The sequence below is a fragment of the Taudactylus pleione genome, unplaced genomic scaffold, assembly GCF_031769625.1.
Source record: "Taudactylus pleione unplaced genomic scaffold, aTauple2 ptg001166l, whole genome shotgun sequence".
NCBI lineage: Eukaryota > Metazoa > Chordata > Amphibia > Anura > Myobatrachidae > Taudactylus > Taudactylus pleione.
In genome coordinates this window covers 298,295-317,602 of record NW_028285567.1, presented here as the reverse complement: position 1 = coordinate 317,602, position 19,308 = coordinate 298,295, and the positions used below count along the sequence as shown (strand labels likewise).

Sequence of the window (19,308 nt, the reverse complement as noted above, 5' to 3'; positions counted from 1 at the left end):
GATCTCACCTTTATTACTGGCCCAGGAGTCACATCATCAATCACATGAGCACATATGTTGATGGCCTTCAGTAAATGAACAAACAGCTGGTCCACCAGGCTGACCATTGAGCGGTCGCCAAGAGCTGGCCATGGTTCCTCTTGTTTGTTTGCTGCCTGGTTGGCTTCCTCCTCTGCTGTCCATGGGCTTTTCAGAGATTTAGGAGCAGTAGCTGGAATGAAATAAAACCCCTTTTGATAACAGGCTTGGTGTGTACTAAAGTACTCACTAAATTCTTATTTCACTTTATATTCTTTTAAAACTCAGTGTAACAAGTGACGATTTCTTCTACTCAAAATTATAATGGCGATAGTAACCCAAGCTCAATGTAATATTGCCCTTGGTGGCAGCGTTTTAGAACACCTACAAATATCAGAAAAGAGTCGTTTTAGAGTCTTTGCGCTAAAGCAACTATAACGAGAGACCGTGGCTAAAACACTGGGCTGTGCTCTGTTCTCAACGTTGGCATTTGATGTGGATCATTTTCAAAAGAAATGACTGCTCCCCAGTGGGTGTAGAAGTGGAACAAGTCTCGAATGTGGTTTTATTTTCTCCATGGTCCGATTTGGGAAAACCGGGACCATGGGGTATAGAGGGCTCAGGCAGGTGTTTGGCCACTTTAAGAAAACTGACTCAAGTTTGAAACTCTTCCCCCTATATATCCCCTGGTCGCTGGGAGAGGGGAGACTGAAGGCTCAGTCAGTACTGGCAACTGGGCATCGGCAAGCATAGAGCATCCAGAGCTGGGAAGGGGTTCAGGGAAAAGGCTGTACGATACAGCAGCCCCTCTCACACGGTAGTAAAAGGCTGTACGATACAACAACCCCTCTCACAAGGCAGTAAAAGGCTGTAAGATACAGTAGCCCCTCTCACAAGGAAGTATAGGGCTGTGCGATACAGTAGTCCCTCTCACAAGGCAGTGAAAGGCTGTACGATACAGCCCCACTCACAAGGAGGTAAAATGCTGTACATTTTTCATGTTTGGTCAATTCAGGGTCGTACAATCTTTGCTAGGTGTGTGGAGCGGAGGGAGGCTTAAGGCTTGGGAAGCCGACACTGGGGTAGATTTATAAAGCGGCAGGTTGCTTTCCAGTGGTGGTGGAATTTAAAAAGGTAATAATATTAAATGCAGAATACTCCTGGTTTTGCATTTAATAATACTGCCCTTCTAGATCCAGTGCTCATAACCACTGGAAAGCACTTAATAAATATGCCTCACAGAGTCTTAGGAGTACCTGCCTTTTGCAGGTAATGCCATGATCAGCCCTGAACTAGGTAAAAATGATTAGTCAGGCCACAGAGAGAAATAGTTCTTTGCTCCCATTCATGCTCTCAAGTATAGAGGTCCTAGAATCCGGTCATTATGATTCACAAAAAAGACTAAGGGTCCTAATTACAGAAAAAGTCCTTTGAAGGCTAAGCGACCAGCCTTCAAACCCTCAGAATAAAACAGAGTAAGATGGGCAAGCTGCCAACCCAGGAGTACTTGTGCTGGGAGCCTAACTACTTCTTACTGGGATCGTTTCCATTTCAGATGCTGGGTGAGAGGAATCAAAGATAAGGATTTCCCCACCAAGAAATGTTTTCATTACAGCACATATAAAGCCTACTCTCAGGAATGCCATTCAGTCTTAAGTCTCCTCGTCGTTGGTCATTCAAGTCCCAGATGAGCAGAAGAGATGGGGCTTCTATTTACTTGGTCCAAAAACACAACCCATTATAAACCTAAAAACCAAGCTACAGATGGGACAGGTTCAAGATGGAGTCTCTTAACTTGGTCATAGATGGCATTGAACAAAACAAGTTGGACATAAAGGACTCATGCGCGCATGTCCTAATATGGAAAAAAAGTTTCCAATGAATTCAATTTGCACTCCAGTCTCTTTATTATCAATTTTGGGCATCTAATGTTAGGCCTACCTACAGTGCCAAGGTGTTCCCAAAGGTTATGGCAGGTATAACGCCTCTTCTGAGATTAATGGGGTTGACAATCATTGATTATCACAAGTCCCTTGGATGGATCAACAGCTACCACAATCTGACTTGGTACTGGCCCTGCAAATAATTATATTTAGGGCTCCTGTCTAAGCCTTACAACAGAAAGTATTCTTGCTGGAAGCCAAGATTCTCTCATTACAGTGACTAAAAGTCTATATTCACTTTTATACAGATGGCAGTTCTGTTTTGCATGTAATACTTGGGGAAGATGGTCTCAACCTTCGAGGCAGTGAAATTAGCAAAGTTGGACTCAAGGGCCTCCAGATGGAGCTCATTCTGAAATGGAACAAGTCAGGCCATCACTTGACTAGCTTTTTTGTTAATTTGATTTCATGGGCGCTTCAGTCTCCACTGGTAACTCACTTATGTGAATCTTCAGAATGTCAACATGGTTCTACTGTAGAATACCAAAAACCCAATAAAAGCTGATGGCGCTAACCAAATAATGCCCTTCACATATATCAAAATCAAACCCAGATTGCAGCAATTAAAGAAGAGGAATCTGCAACCTCCAATCATAAACATAAATCAACTTTTTAAATTGAATTGCCCTATACTAGATTAAGATTACTGATCAACTTTATAAAAAAGGAAGTCTGGTTTTTATGTAGACAAATTTTAATCATAAGAACATGTTAGACAAATGGTTCTACTGTAGGCCCCAATAGGATGATGCATAAAATGGGGATTGTATTTCTGTTCATTCTTTGACAGATATCATAAAAAATAAGGGTTATGGTAAGACTTACCTTTGTTAACTCTTTTTCTTTGAAGTCCATAGGGTCCACAGGGATACCATGGGGAAAATGTGGTTGGAGTGATCCAGGCACCAAACAGTTAAGCTTTCAGCTCCCAGGATGCCTCAGGTCCAACTCCACATATACCCCGCTCCCTGGCCAAAGGCATTCAGTTTTGTAAACAAGCCCAAGGAAGGAGAAGGAAAAAGAGTAGAAGGAAGAACAATGTACACCAGAAACTCTTACACAAGATGAGGGAATCCGTGACAGAAAGAAAAATTACCCAATGCAGCCAGGTGCGTCAGGGTGGGTGCCCTGTGGACTTTGAGGAAAAAAGAGTTAAGGGCAAGTCTACCATAACTCTTATTGTCTTCTTCAGGGTCCATACGGGGTCCACAGGGATACCTTGGGGATTTCCTAAAGCAGTTCTCCTAAGGGTGGGGATGCTTCTGAGCAGAAAGGAGAACCAGCTGCCCAAAAGAAGCATCCTGAGAGGCAAAAGTGTCAAAGGCTAAGACAAGTGTGGACAGAAGACCACGTGGCTGCCTTGCACAATTATTCAGCAGAGGCACCATGACAAAAAGCCCACGATGGTCCCACAGACCAAGCAGAATGTGCTGTCGCCGTGTTTGGAACAGGGAGATCAGCCTGCGTGTAAGCCTGAGAGATAGTCATAAGCAACCATCGAGCCAGAGCTTGCTTGTTAGCTGGCCAGCCTCATTTGTGAAAACCAGATAACACAAAAAGAGCGTCTGATTGTCTAGAGTTTGTACGATCCACATAGATACGGAGAGCACAAACAACATCCAGGGAGGCTTCACCTACAGAAAGGTCTGAAGACTGAAAAAGCTGGAACCACAATCTCTTCATTTACATGAAAACGTGACACTACCATAGGAAGGTAACCCGCCCGTGTACGGAGGACAACTTTATCCTGGTGAAAAAGATGGGAGTGACAAGAGAGCGCTGCCAAATCAGAGAGTCTGCGTGCAGAAGAGATAGCGAGGAGAAAAATTGTCTTCGCTGTCAAGCACTTCAAATCTACTGAGTCCAGAGGTTCAAATGGGGGAGCTTGTAACCCTTTGAGAACCAAAGACAAATCCCACAGTGCCACTGGTGGGACCAAGGGTGGCTGAACTCGGAGAACACCATGAAGAAAAATTCTAATATCCAGCAGAGAGGCGATCCTTTGCTGCAACCAAACTGACAGTGCAGAAACCTGTACTCTCAGGGTGGCCAGGCAGAGACTGAGGTCTAAACCAGCCTGGAGAAAAGAAAGTTCCCGGGAAACCCTAAAAACCTTAGGGTCACACTTTCTGTGGGAACACTATTGACTAAAATAATGCGAAACTCTAATAGATGCGGGCAGAGGAAGGCTTTCGTGCTCTAACCATCATTTGAATCACAAAGCTGGAGAAACCTGTGGCTCTTAAGATGGAAGATTCAAGAGCCACGTCGTCAAAGACAGACGAGGTAAGTCCGGATGCAGGCAGGGACCCTGCACTAACATATCCGGCCATAGAGGAAGAGGAAACGGATTGTTTATGGATAGATTCCGTATGTCGGTGAACCAATGGCGCCTGGGCCAAGCAGGAGCTACGAGTATTACTGTGCCGCTTTCCTGCTTGAATTTCCAGAGGACCCTTGGGAGGGAAATTGGAGGAAAGAGATACGCCAGCTTGAAGTCCCACCTCACTGTTAGCTCGTCCACAAAGGCTGCTGAGGGGTTTCTGGTCCTTGCCCCGTACCTGGGGACCTTGTGGTTGTGACGTGAGGCCATGAGGTCTACGTCTGGTAGGCCCCATTTGTTCACCAGGAGTTGAAACACCCTCGGGTGGAGAGCCCACTCTTCGGCGTGTATGTCCTGACTACTTAGGAAGTCCGCTTCCCAGTTGAGGACTCCTGGGATGAATATTGCAGAGACAGCCGGAAGATGATGTCCTGCCCAGATCAGAATGTTGTCACTTCCCTCATGGCTGCATGACTTCGCGTGCCTCCCTGATGATTGAGATAGGCTACTGTGGTCGCTTTGTGCGGACTGGATCTGGACTGGCCTGCCTTGGAGTAGGTCCTGTGCCAGGATGAGCGCTTTGTATATTGCGCGCAGCTCCAGGATGTTTATGGGCAAATGACTTTCCTGATTTGTCGATCTTCCCTGAAAAATATGATGACCTTGTCACCGCCCCCTAACCGCGAAGACTGGCATCCGTGGTGAGCAGCACCCAAATTTGAATCCAGCATGGGCAACCTTTGTCCAGATGAGCCATTTGTAACCACCACGAGAGAGGGAGCCGAACCGCTGGAGTGTGAAGGATTCTCTGGGTATTAGATGATACTGCCCATTCCAACAGGAGAGAATCAATTGTTGCCTGGAGTGGAACTGAGTTTACTCCACCATGTCGAAGGTGGATACCATTGACCACAGAACCTGCATCGCGGAGCAATTTGTGTACTCGCAATAATAGGGCCAAAATCTTGCCCTTTGGCAGAAATACCCTTTGTGCCTGAGAATCCAGAAGTGCCCCCAGATGTACCATCCGCTTTATTGGAGAAAGAGAGGAATTCTTTCAATTGATGATCCAGCCGTGTGTCTGTAGGCAGGCAATGGTCAGTTGGAGATGGTGTTGTAGAACAGCTGGAGACTGTGCCAATATCAGAAGGTAGTCCAGGTATGGCAGTATTCTGATTCCCTGACGCCTGAGATAGGCCGTCATAACCTCCATTATTTTGGTGAAGAACTGATGGGCCGTTGATAGATCAAAGTGCCTGAAATTGGTAATGTTGTTGCAGGACAGCAAACTAAAAATTGTTGGTGGGATAGAGTAATAGGCACATGCAGATACGCATCCTGAATGTCCAGGGAAGCCATAATATCCCCAGGTTCCATTACCAAAATAACTGACCGAAGAGTCTCCATACGGATCTTGGGTACACGGATAAACTTGTTGAGGGTTTTCAGATTTAGAATAGGGCGATAAGAGCCATTTGGTTTCTGAACCAAAAACAGATGGAATAACCACCCCTTCCTTGTTGAACCACAGGAACCGGGATTATCACCCTGCCAGCAGCAGGAGTAAATGGCCTCCTGGAGGGCCAAGGCCTTGATAGAATCTGATGGGGTAGTGCAAAAAAACTTCTGGGGAGGATGCCTCTGAAAAGTGAGGACATACCCCTGAGAGACCACTTCATTGATCCAGGAGTCTGTTGTTTAATGCCAGTAGTACTCAAATTTAAGAAGTCAGCCTCCCACCTTGGGATCCCTCAGAAGCAGGCCTGCCCCATCAGGCAGAGGGTTTGTCATCTGGCTTAGAGGCTGTACGTCTGACAGGCCAGGACCTCTTAGTTTGCTGCTTGGTGGTCCTGTGAAAACTAGACGGTCTGGAGGAAGACTGTTCTTTTGCTCTGCCCTGAGGGTGAAATGACTGAAAAGATGACTGCCTAGACTTTGATGCAGCTGTTGATGGCAGACCTGCAGATTTCGAGGCTGCCAGAGTAGCCACTATCTTATCCAATTCTGCTCCAAAAAGTATGTTTCCATAAAAGGTAAGGATTCCAGAGCCTTCTTGGATCCCGGTATCTGCTTTCCAGGACCTTAACCAAAGGGCTCTACGAGCAACAACCGAAGCTGTCGATGCTAGGAGCCCAGCATCTATTGCAGCTTCTCCCAAATAGGAGGCCGCTTCCTGTATGTGGGAGATATATGTCAGCTGTTCTCTAGTAGCATTCGGTAGAGTATCTTCCAATGCCCCCTTCCATTCTTCAACAGTATTGGACACCCATGTCGCGGCCATAGCTGGCCTAGCAACAGCTCCAGACAATGAAAACACTGATTTAAGACATGTTTCAAGTTTTCTTTCTATAGGATCTTTAAGGGAAGATGCTGACGGTATAAGCAATGTAGAACTCATGACTAAATGTGTCACATGCGCATCCACAGTAGGAAGGACTTCCCGCTTAGTACATTCAGTAGGTGGGATAAGATACAAAGATGCTAATCTTTTAGTAACATGGAACCGTTTACTCCATGCTTTTTCCATAAATTCAGTAAGCTGCTCAGACTTAAACTCAGGTTTTACCACCTTCTGGTATTTAAACATTGGAGCCTTAGGTCTAGGGGCTGGCTCATCATCCTGTATATTTAGGATTAATTTGACCGCCCTCACCAAAGAAGGGATATCCACTGTAGAAAGATGGTCCTCCTCTGCTGAGATAGAACCTGGAGAAGAACCTGGCGCATCATCCGATTCCTCCAATGATGCGTCTGAATCTACATTCTGAGCAGACTGATAAAATTATATCGTCCGCTTAGGCGCTTTAGTGACTACCGGTCTGTTCGCCTGCAACATTTGTTAAAACGTAGCAGCTGACTGAGCCGTACTCTGACGTAAGTAAAAATCCAGGAAGGATTTACAGGGGAAACAAACATAGCAAGCTGGAACTGCTGTGGGTATCCCATAAAGGGAGGCAGCGTGGGAGTAGCCAAACGGTCCACTAGCTGCATCATAACCTGAGACAAGGAGGACACCCAAGATAGCTCCTGCACAGGGACTGGTAGACTGGACTGGTGAGGTGTTTCTTTATATAACAAACAGCACACAAACAAGCCTGCCAAAACACTTTTACATGAAACCAGCACCGGGGTCTCAGTTTCATGTTTACCCTTATTCTCAGACCGAATACAACAAAAAAAGAAAAAAAAAATTTCCCCACACACCTGTAGCAAAGGGTTGAGGAGAAATAGTAGTGATAGTTATACCTGACAATACAGAAAATAAAGGCAGTAACACAGCAGAGCTAGCAAAAGTCACATACAAGGCATATACAATATACTTGCAATGGGCTCTGAATCAACTACTCGAAGCACAAGGCTTGGTAGGATTTTGAGTACTGTATAACCTGGCCTTTGGGGAGAGGTATACAGGGAGTCTAGACCCAAACCTCCTGCGAGCGGGGAACCACCTTACCTGCTTCCCCGTGTTTCCGGCTGCAGTCCCGGGTCCCAGCACCGCCGAAATCACCAGTCCGGTTACTGGTGTTGCGGCGGGGGTATGTGAAGCAGCAGCAAAGACGTCCTTTAGGACGCCTAGAACTGATTGCTCTAAAAGTAAAAATAAATTAAAAAGGTTGGCACTGCATGAGCAGTCCCCTTGTTATAACGGTGCGTCTGAATCCTGCCACACCAAACTCAGAACTGAATGCCTGTGGCCAGGGGCAGGGTATATGTGGAGGAGGATCTGAGGCATCCTGGGAGCTGAAAGCTTAACTGTTTGGTGCCTGGATCACTCCAACCACATTTTCGCCATGGTATTCCTGTGGATCCATATGGACCCTGAAGGAGAAATTATATTTCTCAGGACACCGCAAGAGTCCGTAATAGGCTGTTTGTGTGCAACCTATCCCAGTAACTCTGGTATCCAAAGACTGTGTGAAATCCCTAAATACACAAACCTATGTTACATCAGCCCTAGCAGCTGGCATGGGGTAAACATCATGTTACCATTCAGGGAGTAGTCACTACCAATTGTTTAAGTCTGCATATATATATGTTATAGAATAGTAGCAAGGGGGATGCAGTCAAAATCCTGAACACCGGAATTCCAAAGGTAAGTACTGGAGTTAGAAGGAGGTTTAGGGTGAGGATAGGTTTAAGGCACAGGGAGAGAGGGTTAGGTTTAGGCACTAGGGGGGGAGGTTAGGTAAAGGTACCAGGGAGCGAGTGTTAGGGGTAGGGTTAGGTTAGGAGTAGTTACCTTTAGGTGTCGGCATTGTAACCTGGTCGGGATTTTGACCGCCGGGACCCAGAGCGCCAGCTTCCCGTACCCAACCCGTAGTAAGGGGTGTGACCACATGTAAGTGCAGCTTCCTGCACTTTTCAGTTCTATCTTACGTACACACCTGCCAGCAAGTTTCCAGCAAGGATCAGGGCGTCCTGGTGAGCAGAGAGATCAAGGGGGAACCAGACAGAAGACAGCAGAGACAGCATCATATTGGCCATGCCAGCGGTGCAGCTCTTCCGGGGCTCCTCTGAGGGGCTCTGCTGGGAAATGCTGAAAACAAGACCAGTTACAGTTTCATATTTAGAAAAACAACAGAGATAAACAGCCCCTTTAACATTACTACGTGAACCGATCACATGTATCCTCTATCTACTAAAGCAAACGGTCAACAGACAGAAGAACTGCTTTCATGGATATAGAGCATGGTCCTCCAAAATAGCCTGAACCCCACACATTACTTTGATCCACGCCCCCCTTTTTACGGAATCAGTATGGCCGGCGGTTCAAGTCCTGACAGCGGAAGCCCGGCAGGGGTGAACCCGCAGCTAAAAAAGGTAAGTACAACTAACCCTATTCTACCCCCTAACACTCCTTTAGGGGTGCCTAACCCTAACCCCCCCCCCCCCAAGTGCCTAAACATAACTCCGCCTTCCCCGCAGCCTAAACCTAAGTCTCCCGGGGGGTGCCTAACCATAACCTCAGCCGAGGGGTGCCTAACCCTAACCCCCTCTTCCCCTAGCCCAACCCTAACCCTCCCCAGGGGCTGCCTAACCCTAAGGAGCCCCTAGCCTATGCAGCTGTCCGCGCCCGGCTTACCTTCGATCGGTATGCTAGCATTTGACAGTCGGGAAGCCGTCAGTCGACATTGCAACCATCGGCTTCCTGACTGCATCCCCTTTTTACACCTCATTGTGTCACATAAGGAATACCAGCTTCCCTTAGGATGTGTATCTGTTTCTGGCATACGCACTCTCCCCTCTAGCTATTCTTGTGACCAACCTACTCGCACCTCCTGAACAAATACACTTGGTCTAATTCTATTATCCTCAGAGTAGCACACCAAATTCGCCATCCATTAACAGTAGATGTAGAGAAAGGAAACCGCAACAAATGCACTGAAAGTTCAGCTCTGCATTACATTAAAAAAAACTAATTAAAATGGAAATATGAAAACTATGGTTGGAGTTTCTTTAATATAGTGATTTAAGCATTAACCCTCATACCCAGACCCAGCTAAAAGGTAACCACGTAATACTCTAGGTAACTTAGTTTGCACATACAGTAACCCAAACTTCAGGCTGTTACCCATTCCTCTGGGCTTATCAAGCTAGCCATTCTTACTACCAATCACATCCCATTATTATTAATACACTGCAGGTCAGATTACCTACAGCCGATTTACCTGAAGGAACGGCCTCGGTTCTTATACACTTGGATCCGTGAAGCCTGCGCACCGGAGGAAACGACGTATCCACAATGCCAGCCGACACTCCATGTGCATACTGGATATGCCGTTGATAAGAGACATAAAGCTTCGCAGCACCCAAACTAAATGGCAAGAGAGCAGAAATAAGTCCCAAGTATAAATCAGTCTGTTCCGTTTGCAATGCTATTTTATGGCTTCCAGTGTCACGGACGGAACGCCGTATCCAAGCCCGGCATTGGTTTATGCTCGTATCTATTAATTAACAGCTACTTATATAGCGCCAGAATATTCTGTTAGTAGGATTATCGAAAGTCATAAAGCAAATAAAAAAACATAAATGAAATGTACTTCAAGCTCTAGTCCAGTGGTTTCCAAACTTTTTTGAATGACGGCGCCCTAGAGTATCAGCATTGTTTTTCATGGCTCCCCTGGGCCAAAAGTTTCTTATTGAGAAATTCTGCAATCATTATTAAATTAAGTAAATTGTGCTAAGAGGTCACCCTTAGGATCAGGTATGTGGTGGTTAACAGGGTTGCACTTCTGTTTGTCCACATGTTTTAAGATTGCAGCCAACAGCACAGGTTTTGCCTATCACATGGACATAACACTATTTGATTTGGTCCTGGACTCCTTCTGCTTGGTATTTGCACCCCACCCATCTGTCCTTATGCGCTTTTAATCATCTGCACACGTTCCTACATTACTGTCTACATATTAGAATGGGCACTATGATAGGTAAGTTCTGCATAAATTGACATAATGGGCGGAATTCAACTGTTTCCAGCCCCTATCGCGCCCGACGGAGCTATTCAATTCTTGCTCCTGTCGGGCGCGATCAGCTGCCAGCGCTACATTTCAGCTCGCAGCCCCAGGGGGATGAGAGCTGAAATGTGCGAAAAGTGACCTGTTTGGGCATCCAAACATCACTTTTCGCGGTCGCGCCCAGCACTTTGGCCGGGTTTAGCTGCTTTACGCGGCTAAACCTGACCTCTATGGGCGCGATCAGCGCGAAAATCGCCAGCAATTGAATAGCGGCCCGCGATCTCCTGTCACTTTAGAACATCCTTAACATCTAGATTCAGTGCCTGCAGGTGCCGAAAGTCCACCAGGGAGAGGAACCTCCACATGACAGAATTTAGAGACTACCTGGAGGAAAAGATGCTAGCTATTAGGCTTCTCCATTCCTTAAACCAGGTCAACAAGGACATCAAAGTACAATGATAAATGCGGGAAGAAAAAGGCTTATGGGTCAGCAAGACCTTTAAACTTAAGAAACATGCCAATTTGCCTGTGAAATAGCCAAGATGCCCAAAATACATGGGAGACCTGTTCCATGAGCACTTTTTTTTTTTTTTTTTTTTTTTTTAAATAGGATAGACGCAGACCATATTCCCACCTCCTTACACAGCACCGGATTGTAGTGCGCAAATTGGTCAGAACGGATAAAAATACTGCAAAACAAAAAAAGCCAACATGAAGGAAGGACCGGAGCCCCGGGAACACTGTAAGGGACTACATGAACAACCAAAAACAACCATGGCACTCCAAGAGCACCAAAGTGAGAAGGAGAATGAGTCACCATCTGCCTGGATCGGGATGTCACCAAGATACTGTCTAGATAAAGGATGACCATGACACTGTGACAAAACATAAGAGCAGCTGTGCAAATCATGACCTCAGTAAAGCCCTGAGGTTTGGACACCAGGACATAGGGGGATCTGACACATGAAACTCATCCTGGAAGGCCAAGCAGAGGAATAGCAAATGCAGAGGTTCCCAAATGCGGAACTCAAGGCTCCCCAACAGTTCCGGTTTTAGAGAAATCCATGGCTGAGCACAGGTGGTCAAATCAAATTGACTGAGGTTCTAATTAAGCCACCTGTGCTCAACCATGGATATCTGTAAAACCCGAACTGTTGGGGAGCCCAGGAGGAGGCCCGCCCACTCAGGCAGAGAGTTTGTCGTTTGGCTTAAAGGCTGGACGTCTGATCGGCCAGGATCTTTTTTTTGTCTGCTTAGTGGTCCTGCGAGAACTAGACGGTCTGGAGGAAGGCTGTCTTTTTGCTCTTCCCTGAGGACGAAAGGACCGAAAAGAAGATTGCCTAGAGTTTGATGTAGCTGTTGATGGCAGACATGTAGATTTTGAGGCTGCCAGAGTAGCCACTATCTTATCCAATTCTACTCCAAAATGTATGTTTCCATAAAAAGGTAAGGATTACAGAGTTTCTTGGATCCGGTATCTTCTTTCCAGGACCTTAACCAAAGGGCTTTACAAGCAACAACCAAAGCTGCCAATGCTTTAGAAGCCAGGAGCCCAGCATCTATTGCAACTTCTCCCCTGGTCGAGCAACAGCTCCAGACAATGAAAACACTGATTTAAGACATGTTTAAAGTTTTCTGTCTGTAAGACCTTTAAGGGAAGATGCTGACAGTGTAGGTAACGTAGCAATCCTGACTAAATGTGTCACATGAGCATCCACAGTAGGAGGGACTTTCCACTTAGTACATTCAGTAGATGGGAAAGGATACAAAGATGCTAATCTTTTAGTAACATGGAACAGTTTATCCTGGTTACTCCATGCTTCTTCCATAAGTTCAATGAGCTGCTCAGACTTAAACTCAGCTTTTACCACCTTCTGGTGGTTTAAACACTGGAGCCTTAGGTCTAGGGGCTGGCTCATCATCCTGCATATTTAGGATTGATTTGACCACCCTCAACAAAGAAGGAACATCCACTGTACGAGGATGGCCCTCCTCTCCTGAGATAGACCTGGGAGAAGAACCTGGCGCATCATCCGATTCCTCAGATGATGCGTCTGAATCTACATTCTGAGCAGACTGATAAAATGATATTGTCCACTTAGGCGCTTTAATGACTACCAGTCTGTATGCCTGCAACATTTTTTGAAATGCAGCAGCTGACTGGGCCGTACTCTGGGCAGTGTGGGAGTAGCCAAACGGTCCACTAGCTGCGTCATAACCTGAGACAAGGAGGACACCCAAGATGGCTCCTGTACAGGGGCTGGTAAACTGGACTGGTGAGGTGGTTCTTTATAACAAACAGCACACAAACCATCCTGTATAAAATCCTGAGGGGACAAGCCCACCAAACAACTTACGTGAAACCAGCACCGGGGCCTCAGTTTCCAGTTTACCCTTTTATTCTTAGACATAATAAGTAAGTGCAAATGTGACTGCCTTCACAAATAACAAAATAAATGTGAAGTACAATTTGAAAATATATATTATATATATATATATATATATATATATTTAATCCCCACACACCGGTAGCAAAGGGTTGAGGAGAAATAGTAGAGATAGTTATACCTGACAGTACAGAAAAATAAAGGCAGTAACAACACAGCAGAGCTAGCAAAAGTCATATACAATGCATATATAATATACTTGCAATGGGCCCTGAATCAACTACTCGAAGCTCAAGGCTTGGTAGGGTTTTGAGCACTGTATAACCTGGCCTCTGGGGAGAGGTACAGGGAGACCAGACCCAAACCTCCTGAGACCAGCAGCTTCGACACAACAATGATAGTGGTCGCAGGGTGTCTCACAACAGAGGAGTTAGGAGGAGCAACCCAAACACAGAAATACCTCAGCTGGATCGGCATCTGGGCTGGGGGAGGGGCCGCCGGGGAGAGCCTACCTCCCCTATGCTACCACCCGGGTGCGCTAGACTTATACATGGCCGCCGCCACTGTCCCCGACACCAGACTGACTTGCCCCGGTGGCCTAGTGGGGGACCGGACGCAACGGTCTCCAAACTACAGCAGCCTCCGGCAGGTCTCCAACCCCCACGGGTACAGGCTACCACGTTCCCGTGCTTCCGGCTGCAGTTCCGGCATCGCCGCTAGCCAAGCTCTGCTGGTGCCCGTCGAAATCACCAGTCAGGTTACTGGTGTTGCAACGTTGGCGGGGGTAGATGGAGCAGCAGCACAAGCGTCCTTTAGGATGCCTAGCGCTGCTTACTCTAATAGTAAAAATATTAAATAAATAGCTTGGACCTGCCGCACCAAACTCAAAACTGAGTGCCTGTGGCTGGGAGGCAGGGTATATGTGGAGGAGGACCTGAGGCATCCTGGGAGCTGAAAGTTTAACGGTTAGGTGCCTGGATCAATCCAACCACATTTTGGCCATGGTATCCCTGTGGATCCCTATGGACCCTGAAGAAGAAAAACAGTTTGGGGTATGCGCTAAAAAAGAAAAGTAAAAAAACAACCTGGTACCCCAGATTAATGTTACTTAAGTACCATGAAGTCAGACTTTCAGCATGAACATGAGCAAGAGAGGAAAAGGTAAGCCACAGCCTAAAGCATAAAAAGGCAAAATAGACAAGAATATTTGAAAGTATCATCAAGAGACCAAGATTTCATACGCCAACAATTACCCAAGGACCTGCCACTAACTTAGCAGAACCTGCTGTAATGCATCTAATATAGTAGAAACAAGCGGGATTAGTTTAGCCCTAAACGTGCAATTTGGAAAACATCTTATATTGCCTTTAGTTACTATTAATGAAAGATGACAACTGTCATATTTACCGTGAGAGCTCGTGTGGTCGATGTGGTCAAAGCGTGAGAAACAGCGGTGATAACCTTGGACAAGTTATTTTCCATACTGACATCAGTCGGACTCTGCAGGATATTGTACCCTCTGTAGATCCTGCAGGTAAAGTCAGAGCAAACATATGTAACAATCGCATTGTGGCCAGACCTTTCAGCATGTTTCACAAATATATAAGCTGGGTGCACACTGTACAACATAACGTTAGGACAGCCAACAAATGATAAATCGTTCAGTGCATCTGCGGGTGTGTACATACAATATATCTGTGAACTAAGACCTTCATCCACTCACTGGTCATCTCCAGATTGCACTACTGTAACCTCCTCCTATCTGGCCTCCCTGACTCCCGTCTCTCTCCACTCCAATCTGTTCTCAATGCTGCTGCCCGGCCCATCTTCCTCTCCAAACGTTCTACATCTGCCACCCCTCTCCTACAAGGCCTACACTGGCTGCCCTTCCCCTTCAGAAACCAATTCAAGCTTCTTACACTCACTTACAAAGCTTACACCCAATCCTCTCCCATTTACATCTCTGACATTATCTCCCTTCACACTCCCGTCCGCCCTCTTCGCTCCACTAAAGAATGCCGCCTCTCCTGCCACCTGATTACTTCCTCCCATGACAACCTCCAAGAATTTGCACGTGCTGGTCACTACCTCTGAAATTCTCTACCTCTACCTGTCAGACTCTCCACCTCTCTGCAAAACATCGAATGGACCTACTTCTTCATCATAGTCTTCCATCTCTCATCCCAACACACTGTCTCTATCTAAACCACCTGTGTTATCCCTGTCTGTCTGAGCAGGGCACTGTTGCCCCATGTGATTTATCTTCCCTTACTATTTTTTTTTTACGCATTATGTTTTTATTGAAGACCATAGCATAATACAAACATCATATCTCCCATACAGAAAATTCCAATTAATAGCGTAACAAAAGAATCAACATTTGGTTTTTCAATTTGATAAAAATATTACAAAATATGATCACATTTTACAACAAAACCTATATCTTAAACAATTATATCAGAATGAAAAGAAAATAAAAAGGGGGGAAATTGAAAAAAGGTGAGAGGAAAAAAAAAAAACCCCAGAAAAGCCTCAAACCAGATAGCAAAAACAATACGTCCGACCATCTGTTTCTAGTGAACTACAAGATATCTACCAGAGTCTATTTGTTATCTTCCTTAATCCTGACTGAGCGTCTTATAATGGTCAGACTCCTTATAGTGCCACCATGGATACCAGGTCACAGTGAAATTCTGGCCCTTATCTGTATGTGGTAAAATGAAAACATCCATAGACATATAATGATTAAGACGTGTACACCATTCCGACATGGAGGGAGCCAACCTGGCCTTCCAGTGGACAGGGATCACGTTTTGGAAGCATTCAACATATGACGTAATAGAGACTTTTTGAAATGAGCATGGGGTTTTCGAATGAGATTCAGTAGCCAGAAACTGGGGCAGGTAGGCAAATCTTCCTGGAGAATAAGACTTGCCGTTTCAATTACTTTGTCCCAAAAAGGTCTAAGAGAAGAGCACTCCCACCAGATATGTAGAGGGGTTCCCCTTTCCGTCCCACATCTCCAACAAGTACTAGGCACTCCTGGATACATTCTAGAGAGCTAACTGGGACAGTGGTACCAGCGTGAGAGGACTTTGTAGTGTGTCTCCATTACTAACGCATTAGAAGAGGCGGAGAAAGTATTTCTGAAGACCTCTGGCCAATCATCCTCTCCCATTAAACCCTGTAGATCGGATTCCCATTCAGAAAGAGAATTAGGTCTAACAGAAAAAAGATGTTCAATCAACATTGTATAAATCGAGGACAGTGGGTGTGACGGGGGCTCTCGAGCTACACACATTTTCAAATAGGGTAGTCCCCAGCCTATATGCACTAGGAGGGCCCAAATTCGAGAGAATGTGCTTTATTTGAAGGCATTTCCAAATTTCACTGTTAGGCAAACACCATTTAGCTTGAACGGAGGGAAAACTCAATTTCCGAACCCTCAAATAAAAGGTTAACCTTAAGAATCCCCTGTGTACACCACAATCGAAATGAGTTAGCTGGGATCTTCCCTTACTATTACCTTTGTCCCCCAACCCTTGACAACTGTCACCGTCCTACTTATTTGAGTGTTGTAACCGCTGTTGCAGCAATGTTTATATACCATGTACTTGTCATGTACTTGTCCTGCATTGTCTTGTACTGTAAGTAGGGATGTGCAGGCTCGGTTCTACTCGGTTCCGTTCGGTTCTTTTTACCGAATCTTATTGGCTATCCAAAACTCGTGACAGCTGAAACCCAATAAGATCCGGTAAAAAGAACCGAACGGAACCGAGTAGAACCGAGCCTGCACATCCCTAACTGTAAGTCACTGCTCTCTTGTTCTACGCAATTGTTTATGTAGTTAGGCGCTGCAGAACTAAATAAAGGATAATAATAATGACAAATAATAATCAATAACAACTTAATATACAGATATAACGTGTCAGCCATGCAGTACATTAGATGCCATATATCGGATAGATATATCGTGCACATCTGCCGGTGTGTACGGGCAACCGACCAACTCGTTATGCTGGCTGCAGGAACCGCCAACACCACAAATGAATGGGCAAATTTGAATGCCTGCCAAGTTGTGATGTCTGGCCAGACACATCAAATGGCCGTTTGGCAATTGTGTATACCTATATAAAATCGGTCACTCGGTCGTCGGGATGGTTGGCCGGTGTGTCACTGCAGTGTGTAACCTGCATTATAAACACACACACACACAAACACAACTTTGTTCAAGCTTACTTAAAAACACTACAGCCAGACAGTTGGGATCCTGCTGGCTGATATTTTTGGGCAACTCTATGGGGTAAAAAGGAGAACCAGTGCAGATGGATGGTTACATAGTCCCCTTTAAGCAACCAATCCAGAGGCACTAAGCACACAATCACCTGGAATTTAATCTACTCCTAAAGTGGATGATAACAGATGGCAACAGCTTGCACTAAGCTGCAGATCATATGCAAGAACAATACCAAACATTTCAAGTTCAGTCATTGTACAGGAGCATTCACAATTCTGTAGAAGCAGCCGGATTTCAGCAGACGCTATAGCAGTAATCATTATGGACAGGATCTGGAAGACACATGACCAAATGACCATGACATTCCATAGTAGGTTGGCTCCTTAGCATGGTAATCCGGTCTTTTTCCTATGTGTAGGTCTGACCATGTTTCATGGTCCAGGGCATCAGTCAGTGGGTTGCAATAAATATAAAATATGAAGGTGTTGGAAGGGGGTCAAAGCGATACATCAAGAGAACATTAGCAATTTACATACGATAATAATGCTGGGTAAAGTTAGCACCTCTATATGTGCTATTAATATATTTAATTTCAATTGTTATCTGTAATTGTCCTTCAAAGATCACATACATTGAAAAACAAACGGTGCCTGCTCCGTGTACCTGGAGACCCCCAGCCTGATAGGAACCAGGATCTTGTCTCCACAACTGTGAGCAATTTTATTTTAATAGCCTCTGAACTCTTATGGAGCATACACACGGTCAGATGAACGATTTTACCAAAGATTTGAACGATTTTTGGCTGCATTGAAATGAATGGAATCGTCCAAGTCTGACTGCAAAACATCAGATGTCAGATATCGTTATCTGACCATCGGGAACGCGTATCGTTCATCTGACAGATATGTCAGATTTTCTTTCAGATATGAACGATTGAACGATTTTTTAAATCGTTATCGTTCAGATCTGAAGAAAAATCTGACCGTGTGTATGCTCCATTAATACCCCTTTCAGACAGAGAAAAGAACCCGGTAATTTTCCGGCTCTTGCCGGGTCGACCCGGGTTTTTTTTCTGTCTGAAAGGGTCAACAATGGACCTAATTCCCGGTACTTCGACCCAGATATTTACCAGGGTTTTTCCCGGGTCTTACACGGGTTGGTGGCTGTCTGAAAGGCGCCGACCCGGGTTTTTCAACTCCGGGCATAGTAAACAGCGCTTATTGGCTGAGATGGCGGTGCACAGGCTGATCGGCTGAGCGGGCGGGGCAGTGGAGCTGGCGTCTGATGTCATAATTGTGCTGCAGAAAAGGAGAGAGAGAGAGAAGCATGGCGCACTGGAAGGATGAGGAGATCCGTGAGCTGCTGGCACTCAGAGGGGAGGAGGAGATCCGCAAACAGATCAGTGGCACAGTGAAGGACGCGATAGTCAAAGTGAAAGCTCTACGCAAATACTACAACAAAGTTCACGACCATAACAGGCGGAAAACTGGTGCTGCCAGAATGGAATGGGTTTACTACGATCAGTGTAATGAAGTCTTTGGCAAATCTGCACTGGTTAATCCCATTGCCATATCATTGTCTAGTTGTGCATCTTCACGAAGTGTTACCCCGGAGAACAGCCAATCCTGCCCATTGACACCACCAATACTCTTTGATGACATCACAGAGATAAGTGACACAGATCCGATGGCTGCCACGGGGGTCCCAGACACCAATACACTTGACGGTGTGGTTGAGGCGAGTGGAAGCAGTACGAGTGGGATGCCAACTCCTGCACAGACTGAGACTCCGACATTGCACAGGAACAGTAAGTTACTATACACCCACTATTTTTGGGATGTTAACATTGTCCTATATTGACTTGTCATTATAGTATGACTATGCTGATTTTACTATGCTGAAATCCAAACTCAATGTATGTGTTGCAATGTGAAGCTAGTGGGCA

General features: G+C 45.6%; 1 protein-coding gene across 5 annotated transcripts in view; it reads right to left on the bottom strand.

The window, feature by feature from the left end:
- Positions 1-19,308, bottom strand: part of HTT (huntingtin) — a 193,421-nt gene that overhangs the window by 98,859 nt on the left and 75,254 nt on the right. For all 5 annotated transcript variants that reach the window (XM_088462238.1, XM_088462236.1, XM_088462240.1 and 2 more), the window contains 4 exons: positions 14,534-14,654; positions 9,954-10,099; positions 8,670-8,821; positions 9-211 (listed from right to left, as the gene is read on the bottom strand). In XM_088462238.1, coding sequence (XP_088318364.1) covers positions 9-211; positions 8,670-8,821; positions 9,954-10,099; positions 14,534-14,654 — 622 coding nt within the window. The remainder of the gene's footprint in view (positions 1-8; positions 212-8,669; positions 8,822-9,953; positions 10,100-14,533; positions 14,655-19,308) is intronic.